This window comes from Gorilla gorilla, chromosome 21 (assembly GCF_029281585.2).
Source record: "Gorilla gorilla gorilla isolate KB3781 chromosome 21, NHGRI_mGorGor1-v2.1_pri, whole genome shotgun sequence".
Lineage (NCBI taxonomy): Eukaryota > Metazoa > Chordata > Mammalia > Primates > Hominidae > Gorilla > Gorilla gorilla.
The window spans coordinates 43,678,706-43,690,484 of record NC_073245.2 but is presented as its reverse complement, the minus strand read 5'-3'; the positions used below and the strand labels follow the sequence as shown (position 1 = coordinate 43,690,484).

Here is an 11,779-nt window from a genome sequence, read left to right as displayed (position 1 = left end):
TGTGCATGTCTTATAATTTTAAAATTGTATATATGTCAGAAATTGTATTTAAGAGAACTATAGAGACTAGAATAGGTGTTATTTTTTCCTTAAGGGAGAGCGTGTCCTTTCTTCTGTTGGACAGCTAGGACTGTTGTTAATATACCTCTGCAAGGCCCCGTGGGAGTGGTGGCTCATTCCTGTATTCCTAGCACTTTGGAAGGCTGAGGCGGGCCACGAGTTCAAAAGCAGGCTGGGTAACAAAGTGAGACCCTATCTCTATAAAAAATAAAAAATTAGAACAAAATACCTCTGCAAACCAAGACGATAAAGTGTTCTTATTTCTTGTGGTACAAAGTAAGTCGTGGGATTTCAAAGTAATGACTTATTAGATGATAATGAAGGTATAGAGATTGATTATTACAGTTAATAATATAACCAAAGGTAGTTTGTAAGAGGACAGTAGAATTACTGAGAACAAATTGCATGAATCTCTGAAAATGGGCATACTTATACCTTAAGCCTTCTACCTTAAAAAATTCTACACAAGAGCACATAAGCACATCTTTCGTCAGCTGCCAGAACAATTATGTCATTATATGTCATGGAGATTCCAGAAAATTCCCCTATACGCTTGTGAAAGAGAGAGCTTAAAAAAGTGAAAAATGTTGGGAGGCCGAGGCAGGCAGATCACAAGGTCAAGAGATCAAGACCATCCTGGCTAACACAGTGAAACCCCGTCTCTACTAAAAAAAAAAAAAAACAACAAAAAAAAATTAGCTGGGCGTGGTGGCGGGCACCTGTAGTCCCAGCTACTTGGGAGGCTGAGGCAGGAGAATGGCATGAACCCGGGAGGCGGAGCTTGCAGTGAGCTGAGATTGTGCCACTGCACTCCAGCCTGGGCGACAGAGCAAGACTCCGTCTCAAAAAAAAAAAAAAAATTAAAAAATGTCTTATTATTATTGTGAAAACAGTTTTGACATCCCAAACCTCCCAGAAGGCACTCCTGGGAGCTGCTGGGGTTCACTAACAGGCAAACGCAAGGATCAGCCAGAGGTGTTTATTGATAGAGTGTGGGAATCCACTGGGAGCTTCATCTGCATTTTCATGGCTTCAGGCTTCAAAGCACTTAAAATGGCCACCACCTTTCTTTTGGCTGGTACTTGGGCTTCACACAGCACATTTTATTATTTATGCAGTAAACATAGACTCTTTCCTTCTTGGAGCATCTGTAACGGCATTTGCCATAAAGATTCCAGCATCTTTGGGTGCCACCTGATACAAAGCAGAAAGAAGGGAGACAGTGTCAGTCCTAACAAGTAGGCTCCGGATTTGAAAGGTCTGTAAAAGAATGGAAACAGATGAGATAGAAGGTCCCTTGTTTCCCTTGCCTTAGACTCTTTTCATCTATCACTGTTTTTCCTTTACTCTGTTTTTTTGCTCCCCACCTTTAACTGAGAGAGTGACCTTGGTACATCAGCTGAATAAAGCCTTTATGTGTGCGGATTGTCTTTTTTTTTTTGAGATGAGTCTTGCTCTGTCACCTAGGCTGGAGTACAGTGGAATGATTTTGGCTCACTGCAAACCTCCTCCTCCCAGTTCAAGGGACTCTCCCACCTGAGTTTCCCCGAGGAGCTAGGACAACAGACATGTGCCACTATGCCTGGCCCACTCTGTAGTCTTTAAGTGCCTTTCTGTGCATGTGCAAGAGGAAACTACCAAAGGCCTGAGGGGGAGAAAAATACCAAACACCAAAAAGAAGTAAGCAGAACAATTCCCAGTGATTTCACAGGTCTGGGAATAGCTTGTGTTTCCACCTGCCTGAGTGGAAAGACCCTGTAAAATCTGCAGCATTTAGTACTCGGAAGGCTATTGCCTTAGTAGTGGGGGCTAAATTAACCCTAGACTAAAGAATACCCTGTACCCATCCTAACAAAGCTTAAATGTCAGTCTTGAAAATATTCATCTGATTCCCACTAACTTAGCTGCATGCCAGAAAAATATCTAACACTTTTTAAAGGAGTGTAACAAAATACAGAAACCGAAAGTGTAAAAATATTTTTCAGGCATACAAAAAAAAAAAAAGCAAGAAAATATGACCCATAACCAGGAGAAAAACAAATCAACCAACACAGAAATGACGATGATGAAACTAGCAGACAAGGATGATAAAACAGCTATGATAAATATGCTCCAAGTAGTAAAAAAGGTGGAGGAAGCCATGAGCATGATGAGAAGAAATAAAGATGTAAAAAATATTAATGGCCGGGCACGATGGGTCAAGCCTATGATCCCAGCACTTTGGGAGGCCAAGGCGGGTGGATCACCTGAGGTCAGGAGTTCGAGACCAGCCTGACCAACGTGGAGAAACCCCATCTCTACTAAAAATACAAAAAAAAAAAAAAAAAAAAAAATTAGCTGGGCGTGGTGGCACATGCCTGTAATCCCAGCTACTCAGGAGACTGAGGCAGGAGAATCGCTTGAACCTGGGAGGTGGAGGTTGCAGTGAGCTGAGATCGTGCCATTGCACTTCAGCCTAGGCAACAAGAGCGAAACTCTGTCTCAAAGAAAAAAAAAAATATATATGTATATATTCACATGGAATAGTTGAGATGAAACATTAAATATTAAATGAAAAACATACTAAGTGAGATTAATAGTAGGTTAGACTGAAGAAGAAAAGATAAATGAACTTGAAGACATAGCAACAGAAATCATCCAAAATGAAACATGGAGAGAAAAAAGATGGGGGGAAAAAGAGCAGAGTGTCAGTGACCCATGGGACAATAACAAGTAGTCTAACATGCATATAATTGGAATACTAAAAGGAGAGGAGAGGGGAGGGGCAGAAAAAGTATTTGAAGTAATAATGGCTGAAAAATTTCAAGTTTGATGAAAACGCTAAGCCCATAGAACCATGACCCTCGGTGAACTACAAGCTGAATAAAACCAAAAGAGAAGCATGCAAAGGCACATAATGATCAAATTGCAAAATCAAGTGAAAGAAAAAAAATCTTTAAAAAGCCAGAAGAAAAGACACGTTATGTACATAGGAGAAAAGGTAAAAATACTGGAAGAGGCTGGGTGTGGTGGCTCACACTTGAAATCCCAGCACTTTGGGAGGCTGAGATGGGAGGATTGCTTGAGCCCAAGAGTTTGAGACCAGCCTAGGTGAGACCCTGTCTCTCCAAAAAAATAAAAAAATTAGGCCGGACGTGGTGGCTCACGCCTGTAATCCCAGCACTTTGGGAGGCCAAGGCGGGCGGATCATGAGGTCAGGAAATCGAGACCATCCTGGCTAACACAGTGAAACCCCGTCTCTACTAAAAACACAAAAAATTAGCCGGGCATGGTGGCAGGCGCCTGTAATCCCAGCTACTTGGTAGGCTGAGGCAGGACAATGGCGTGAACCCGGGAGGCAGAGCTTGCAGTGAGCCGAGATAGTGCCACTGCACTCCAGCCTGGGCGACAGAGCGGGACTCCGTCTCAAAAAAAAAAAAAAAAATTAGCCGGGTGTGTTGGTGTGCACCTGTAGTCCCAGCTACTAGGGAGGCTGAGGTGGGAGGATCGCTTGAGCCTGGGAGGTCGAGGCTGCAGTGAGCTGTGGTCACGTCACTGCACTCTACCCTGAGTGACAGAGTGAAACCGTCCAAAGAAAGGAAAAAAAAAAAAAAAAAAAAACCCAGAAGACTTATTGTCAGAAACTGCACACTAGAAGATGGTAGAGAGAGATCTTTAAAGTAATAAAAGGAAAAAAGCCCAGAATTCTTTACAGATGAAAAATATTCTAAAAGTGGAGAAATAAAGACTTTTTCATGTATTTGAAAACAGAGAACATTGATCACTGAAAGCTTTCACTACAAGAAGTGCTAAAGGAAGTTATTCAGGCAGAAGAAAATGGTACCAGAGGGAAATCTGGATGTCTACATAAAGGAGTAAAGAGAATCAGAACTGATAACTATGGGTAAATGTAAACAACTTTTGTTCTCAATTAAACATTTATTTATTTTTATTTTTATTATTATTATTTTTTTGAGATGGAGTCTTGCTCTGTTGCCCAGGCTGGAGTGCAATGGCGCAATCTCAGCTCACCGCAACCTCCACCGCCCGGGTTCAAGCGATTCTCCTGTCTCAGCCTCCCGAGTAGCTGGAATTACAGGCATGCGCCACCACGCCCGGCTAATTTTGTATTTTTAGTAGAGACGGGGTTTCTCCATGTTGGTCAGGCTGGTCTCAAACTCCTGACCTCAGGTGATCCACCCGCCTCGGCCTCCCAAAGTGCTGGGATTACAGGTGTGAGCCACCGCGCCGGGCCTATTTTTTTTTTTTTTTTTTTTGAGATGGAGTCTCACTCTGTCGCCCAGGCTGGAGCACAGTGGCGTGATCTCGGCTCACTGCAGACTCTGCCTCCCGAGACATTTCTTTAAAAGATAATTGTTTAAAGTAAAATAATGGCATTGTACTGCGGAGTTCATAGCATACACAGAAGAGAAATGTATGACAATAGCACAAAGGCTGGGAGAGGTGAAATGGAAGTACAGTATACTGTTTTAAGGTTCTTACACAATGTGCGAATTGGCATGTTTTTATTTGAGGTGAGACTGGGGTGAAGCTGTCTGCTGTAAAACTTAGAACTAATTCAAGACCTGGCGCAGGAACTGCACAAGACCAGCCGAGACTATCTCGTCACTCCAGATAGCCAGTGTGAGCCTGTGAAACTGCGTTTGTTAATTAAAAAAAGAACAAAGTGCTGAGAAACCCTCTTTTCTCTAATCACAACTCTCGGAAACTTTGTATTTGAAATCATATCAGCAAGAAGGAAACGTTATATTCTTCCCTCAGGAACTGAGCCTTTCAGTACAGAAAAGCAGCCTTGATTTCAAAGCCAGGTGCTGGTGTCAGATAAGGGGTTTTGGAATACAAAATTCCACAACTCTCCTCATTTTGTACTTTCCATGGAAACAGGATCCTGAATCCGTTTCTCAGCCTAGGCCTGATGTTAATTCCTTTACACTTTGCCCTGTGGCCCTGCCTTGCTTTGAAGTCTATCAGACCCTGCTTCATTTACATTATACTTGAATCTGCCCTTTTCTGTCATCCTACAGTACCCTATTTGTTTCTTCGTTTGGTGACTCCTCGTTCGCCCCCAACCACCCACAGGTCCTTTGGTGTGCAGTTTCCTTTGCTGTGGTAAGTTAATAGATCTGACCGTCAGACTGCTAGTGTGTCCTTGTGGTCTTTATAAGATGGACTTGATCACAAGTAAGCTATCAAAGGTTACCAGGGATATGTAAAATAAAGCTCAAGGGTCATATTAAAGAAGCTCCGCCTAGCCACGGATGGGACAATTTCAGTTTCCGTAAGCATAAAGATTGTAATGAATGCAAATTCATTAAATATAATTAAATCCATGCATTTTTAACGATATAAAAATTATTTCGTCGGCCGGGTGCGGTGGCCCATGCCTGTAATCCCAGCACTTTGGGAGGCCGAGGCGGGTGGATCACCTGAGGTCAGGAGTTTAAGACCAGCCTGACCAATATGGTGAAACCCCCGTCTTTACTAAAATTACAAAAATTAGGCAGGCGTGGTGGCATGCACCTGTAATCCCAGCTACTTGGGAGGCTGAGGCAGGAGAATTGTTTGAACCTGGGAGGTGGAGGTTGCAGTGAGTCAAGATCACGCCACTGCACTCCAGACTGGGCGACAGAGTTAGACTCCATCCAAACAAAAGAACAAAAAAATTATTTGATCACAATTTGGGGAGATAGGACAATAGATCATTATCTTGCAGATTCATAAATAAAGAAAAATCATCAAGCCTGTGTTCTGTCTTTCCTATATGCACTGTACTGCTAAGAAATCAAATAGTAGACAATGAGGAGTATCTTTTTCATATGACTGTTCCAGCTAAATAAAGAATATCACTTAATAGAATATTATCATTTTGAAATGGCCAAAAAATTAATGGATCTAGGCTTTGAGCATCATTGATTCCTATTGTCCTAAAAGACAGACAACCAGATATTATGTGCCTCCTAATGAAAGAACATATCACCACTGAAAGTTCTGCCAAAATGGGAGAACTTGAGCCTGATGAAACCTCTGGATACAGGTGCTGATTTGCAGGAAATGCAGAGGTCAGAGGAACACATTGAATTTTACCTTGAGTATGCAATCAGCAAAATTTATATTGTGGAAAGTTATAGATCAAATGACTTATGTTTTTTCAACAGAAAACTTGTAAAGATAAGAAAGGGATGAAGATGGAACCAGTAAATTAAAAAATTCAAGGAATCTAAAGAGATATCAGATTTTAACAGGATAAATAGGGTGTCTAGGGATGCACCCCTAGCAATGAGACTGTAAAAGAATGCAAAGAACTGATTGCTATAAAAGTCAGGAGAGTGCTTAATTTGGGGGATGAAGACAATTGTGATGGATGGAATAGGTGGAGACGTTTTCGGAGTGACTGTCAATGCTCTGTCCATTGACCTGAGTGGTGGTTACAAAGATGTGCACTTATAACCTCCATTAAGCTGCACACTTGTATTATGTGGTGTGCAGCATCCGTGATTCTGTGTTTTAATTTACAAAAAGATAAGGAAAAAGCCACCATTTAACAACAAAATCTCAATTTTTAATTTAAGAGTGTCAAGAGGAACTATTGGTGAGTGAAAGGAATGACACTCATACACTTTTTTAGCATCTGTGGAGCCTACTGAGCAATAACTTACACATTTTAAAACTATACACAGTCTTTACCTAGCAATTCCTTTCCAGATGTCTACACCAGGGAAATACTCACATGTATAGACTGAGAGGCCTATACACTGGAGATAAAACTATAAATGAGTGAGACACCTACCCTCAGAGAACTTCCAGTCTAATGAGGGGAGAAAGAGCCATTAAAAAATAGATACCCAGATATTTGATTAACTAGAGTATGATGAAAATTATAAAGAACGAACTCAGGGTGCTGTGAGGATGTATAATGGAAGGGCAGGTGTCCCACCTAAATCTCATCTCTGCTGGGTTTCTGGGCTTTACATATGTCTCCTGAATTCCCACAATTAACCTAACGGTGAGTATGACAATATTTTGAAAATATTAAAGTGATGCATATTTCAATCCCCTTTAATCATAAAATCCATTGGTTGTCAAAGAGCAGAATTGGGCAGAGTTTCTGGGTTTTGGAGGAATGGTGAACAACAGAACAGCAAACTCATTGCTCAGCTTAAATGAGATAAGGGTTGTGCATGGAAAGACCATTTTAAGGACCAACATTTGTTAAGGAAGTTCAGGGATTTCCAAATTTCAAAGAGCTCCTTTATACATTATTAGATGAACCTGGGGGGTTCAGACAATACCACTTCATCATAAGCTATAGGAGGCTAAGGCTGGGGGTCCAGCTAAAGTAGCTTCCATTTAACCTCTGTCACCACTGCCATACCCAACAGGAAGTAGAGGGGAAATACTCTGCCCATAATTTCCAGGGAAGCTGGAAGTTTAAATCCAGCTCCCGCAGCAGCAGCAGTGGGCCTGAGAGCCCTGCTAGAACCCATGCCTCATTCTGCCAGCCTGATGGTGGACCCACCAACAAGCTAGGGACAAAGGCCTTTCGTGTGTCTCCTGCTAGCAGTCTACTGGTTGACCTGAACACTCAGGAAGTAGAGATAATTAATGTGAGAAAGGTAGGGGCAAGAGAGTCTCTTGCTATGAATACCCAGATTGGTCGAAAGAAATTGCCAACGCAGAAGACACTTACTCTCTGCCTCTCAGAGCATAGCTCAGGGAAACTGGTAGCTCTTCAGAGAAATTCTTATCTTTAGCATGGATATAGCACTGCGTGGTGCTACCTGAAGGGGGATTAGAAATGGCTAAGGGAAGTGGCTGAGCATCACTGTCAGCTCTCTGTTGAATAAAATAGACCCAGAAGGTCCCCAGGTTCCCTTGTCTCTGGCTGAGATAGGAAAACCAGTGAGGGACCTGCCAAGAGTACACCCTTAGTGCAGAAGGCAGTAAGGGAGGGTGTGAACAGCCTTAACTTGGGGACCAGATGGAAGATCTGGCTGAGATGAAGGGTCGAGTCAGTGGGGACCCCAAAAGGGCTGAGAGATTTCATCAGTCATGAAATCCAGTAGTAAGTGCTAGCAGGACACTACTGACCACATCCAATGAGGGTCGTGATCCCAGAAGTCAGTAAGGGTCCAGCACAGGACCTGACCCCACCTCCTTATGTTCCTATCCCAGGACCCTTGCACTTGCTGTTTTCCCCAGCTTGAATTTCTTTCCCTCCATATCCACATGCTCACACCGGTTGTTCCCTCAGGTCACAGTGAGACATTCCATGAACAACCCCTTAAAAATGGCAAAGACCGGGCATGGTGGCTCAAGCCTGGAATCCCAGCACTTTGGGAGGCTGAGGCAAGCAGATTGCTTGAGGTCAGGGATTCAAGACCAGCCTGGGCAACATGGCCAAACCGTATCTCTACTAAAAATACAAAAATTTGCCAGGCGTGGTTGCAGGCGCCTGTAATCCCAGTTACTTAGGAGGCTGAGGCAGGAAAACTGCTTGAATCCGGGAGGTGGAGGTTGCAGTGAGCTAAGATCGTGCCTCTACACTCCAGCACTCCAGCACTCCAGCACTCCAGCCCGGGTGACAGAGCAAGACCCTGTCTCCAAAAAAAAAAAAAAAAAAAAAAGCAAATCACCTTCCCCTTCCCCTGGTGTTCACTATTTCCTTTCCTGCCTATTCTGCTCACTGTACTCATTATCTGACATACCATATGTTTCATTTATTTTTCAAATTCTTTGGGTCCTCCAGTAGAAGGTAAGCTCCAAGAGGACAGAGATTTTGCTTATCTTGTTTTGTTCACAGTTCTACCTCTAGCACCCATCACAGTGCTTGGAACAAGAAATCCATTCAACTGTATTTACTGAATGAAGCAATTAATTATTTGATGACATATCAAGTTACTTTTCCCTGTAACCAGATACTATCCCAGGAAAGAGAAAGGGTGATGGAAGAAAGAGACATGCTGAAAGATTCAACACTTATTCAAAAGAGATTGAATTAGCTTAGAAATCATTTTAAAACAGAAAAGACAAATATTGAACTGCTGAGTTCAGGCCCAGCCCCTATGTGCCTTGTCACCCTGGGTTGTAAGTGCTATTTAACTGTCTCCCCTAGTTTGCTCCCCTGGTGCCATGTCATTTATCTCTGTAGTCCTGCTCCTCCCACCACTATCTCCCACAGTCAGGATGGAAGTTCCTGGGAAAGTTTGGTGAGTTAGAGAAAATAGAGAAGCCATATTTCTTTTGCAGACCAAAATTTCAGTGTGTTCAATGTTGTTCCCTCAACCTGATATTATTACATACTTGATGTTATTGCAGTTTGAGAAATGAGGAAATTGATACTCTGAGCAGCTGAGCTTCTTGTTGGGGTTCACAGAGTCAGAAAATGATGGGGCAGGTTTTAACCCGGGGTCTGGGCTTTCCTCCCTACTCCAGGTGAGTGGTGTTTTAGGGCCTCAGGAAGACACAAGGACGGAGGTCAGCTTGTTTAGGAAATTCACACGTTTCTGACTCTGTAGAAAGGTTAGCCAACAGCCTTAGGGTGGGTGGAAACTTCTGCCAGATGAGCAGGAAGGGATAGGTGGCTCATGCTGGAATTGGTGGGTGGTAGGTCTGACCAGGGTCTTTCTCTGTTTAAACCTTCCCATGGGTCCCTCACCTGGCATTTGAGGCCCACTGAGACCTGGAGCTTGAATGCTTCCTCAGCTTTACCCCCGCCTCTCTCCTAACCCACCCCTCCATGTTATGCAGGTCCCCGACACTCCTATGCTCTCTCCCGCATCCAGCCTTTGCATAGGCTGACCTCTCTGCCTGGGACACCCTTCTGCTTTCCCCTCTCCTTCCTTTTCTATTTTCAACTCACTTTTTAGGACTCAGGATATCCCTCCAGGAGGACTCTCCTTTCCCTCAGCCTGGGCTGGACCATGTGTACCCAGCCCCCTTGTTTCCCACTGCCACAGCCGTGTCACCCTGGGTTATAAATGCTATTTAACTGTCTCCTCCAGTTAGTTCCCCTGGCACCATGTCATTTATCTCCGTGGTCCTAGCTTCCAGCGCAGAGTCTGGCACAGAGACAGCTAAGTACAAATGAGCTTTCTCTCCCATTAAGGTAGCTGTGATCTTCACAAAGCTTCGTTCATTCTGGGGACTATTTTGCAAAAGGGCCATACCTGCCTCTCCTCTTTCCTGCTTCTCTTGCTCACCCCTCCCACTCCTCCTCACACACTAGGCCACCCCCACATGCTCCCTGGAGCTGGGCAGGAAGAGGAGGGATGGAGCCGCTGAGAGAGCAGCTCTGGATGTCGTAGTTGTCATCTATCAGCTGGCACCTGCTGCTGGTGAGGCGCCTCCTGCCTCCTATACGTGGTGCTAGATGACAACCTGCAGCCCATCCTTCTAGCCCTTGGGATTCCCTGACCAGGCCTTAGTCTCTAAGCCCTGCCCCTTCCTTAAGGAGGTTCAGGTTACCTGGAGTCAGCTGGGATAAGAGCAGCAGCACAGTCAAAGTCAGCAAAAGGAGCTTCATGGCTAAGGCAGCCCAAAATGAAGCTGCAAGTCCGATGCCACGGCTGAGCTAATGGGAGAAGGAGAGTGCCTGGCCTGTGGCTCGCACTCCCTCAGCTGCCCACGGGTACAGCCCTCACACTCTGACTGGACACGCCTCCCTTTGTCATTTAGGTCAGCAGGGAGAGGTCAGCCAACAAGGTCCAGGGCCCAAGACTTAATATACTACCCGTCCTTCCACCCAGCTCCAAACTGCCTGAACCCAGTGAACAGCAGGAGGCGCCACAAACACCAGCTCCAGAAGGTCAGGGAAGACAGCAGAGTTTTGAAGAATAAATACAAAGCAACAGGTAGATGAGCTGAAATGGGGTTCCAGGTGGAGGAATGTCTGTACAAAGGCTCATGTTGGTATTGAAAATGAGAAATATGACATAACCAGAGCAAAAACTGAGAGGAAAACGGCAGAAAGAGATGAAGCTCCGAGCACCAGCCTGTCTGTTACAGCCCCCCGCTGGGTTCTAACATGCGGTGGCCCTCCGCCTAGGGTCATCCTTCCCCTTCCTCAGAGATCTGAGAACCAACCACTCAGAATCCTTCTTCTGAACTCGGGTTTTGAAAACTCATTCTTGGCCGGGCATGGTGGCTCACGCCTGTAATCCCAGCAGTTTGGGAGGCCAAGGTGGGTGGATCACTTGAGGTCAGGAGTTCGAGACCAGCCTGGCCAACATGGTGAAACCCCATCTCTACTAAAAATACAAAAATTAGCCAGGTGTGGTGGTGCATGCCTATAATCCCAGCTACTTGGGAGGCTAAGGCAAGATAATCGCTTGAACCTGGGGAGGCTGTGGTGAGCCGAGATCGCGCCACTGCACTCCCGACTGGGCGACAGAGCAAGACTCTGTCTCAGAAAAGAAAAGAAAAGGCATCTCTTTCCTTTAGTTCCCTCAGCCCTCGGGTGGTAGCTGCATCCTCTAGTTACTGTTTCTCTGACTGGACCCTGCTTGAAACAGATGTCAAGGGTATAATAGCATACTGAGGGATTACAAGGGAAAAACAACAACAACAACAGTGAAAGCCATTTCTGTAGGGGCAGAAAACAGTCAATGGGGTTGAAAACTGAAAGGTAAGTGAAACAGTGAGGTCAGCAAGTGTAAATAATTCTTTCTAAAACCCTTACAATGAAGAGAAGAAGAGACACTGGCTAGGAAGGGACTCAGTG

The 11,779-nt window shown here is 44.5% G+C and overlaps 1 protein-coding gene across 1 annotated transcript; it reads right to left on the bottom strand.

Moving 5' to 3' along the window:
- Positions 1-1,025: 1,025 nt before the first annotated feature.
- Positions 1,026-10,689, bottom strand: DEFB123 (defensin beta 123). The gene is made up of 2 exons (XM_004061946.4): positions 10,525-10,689; positions 1,026-1,254 (listed from the first exon to the last, which is right to left on the bottom strand). Exons 1-2 carry the CDS (start codon positions 10,580-10,582, stop codon positions 1,109-1,111), a joined length of 204 nt encoding a protein of 67 aa, XP_004061994.3. The 5' UTR covers positions 10,583-10,689; the 3' UTR covers positions 1,026-1,108.
- Between the last annotated feature and the right edge of the window lie 1,090 nt (positions 10,690-11,779).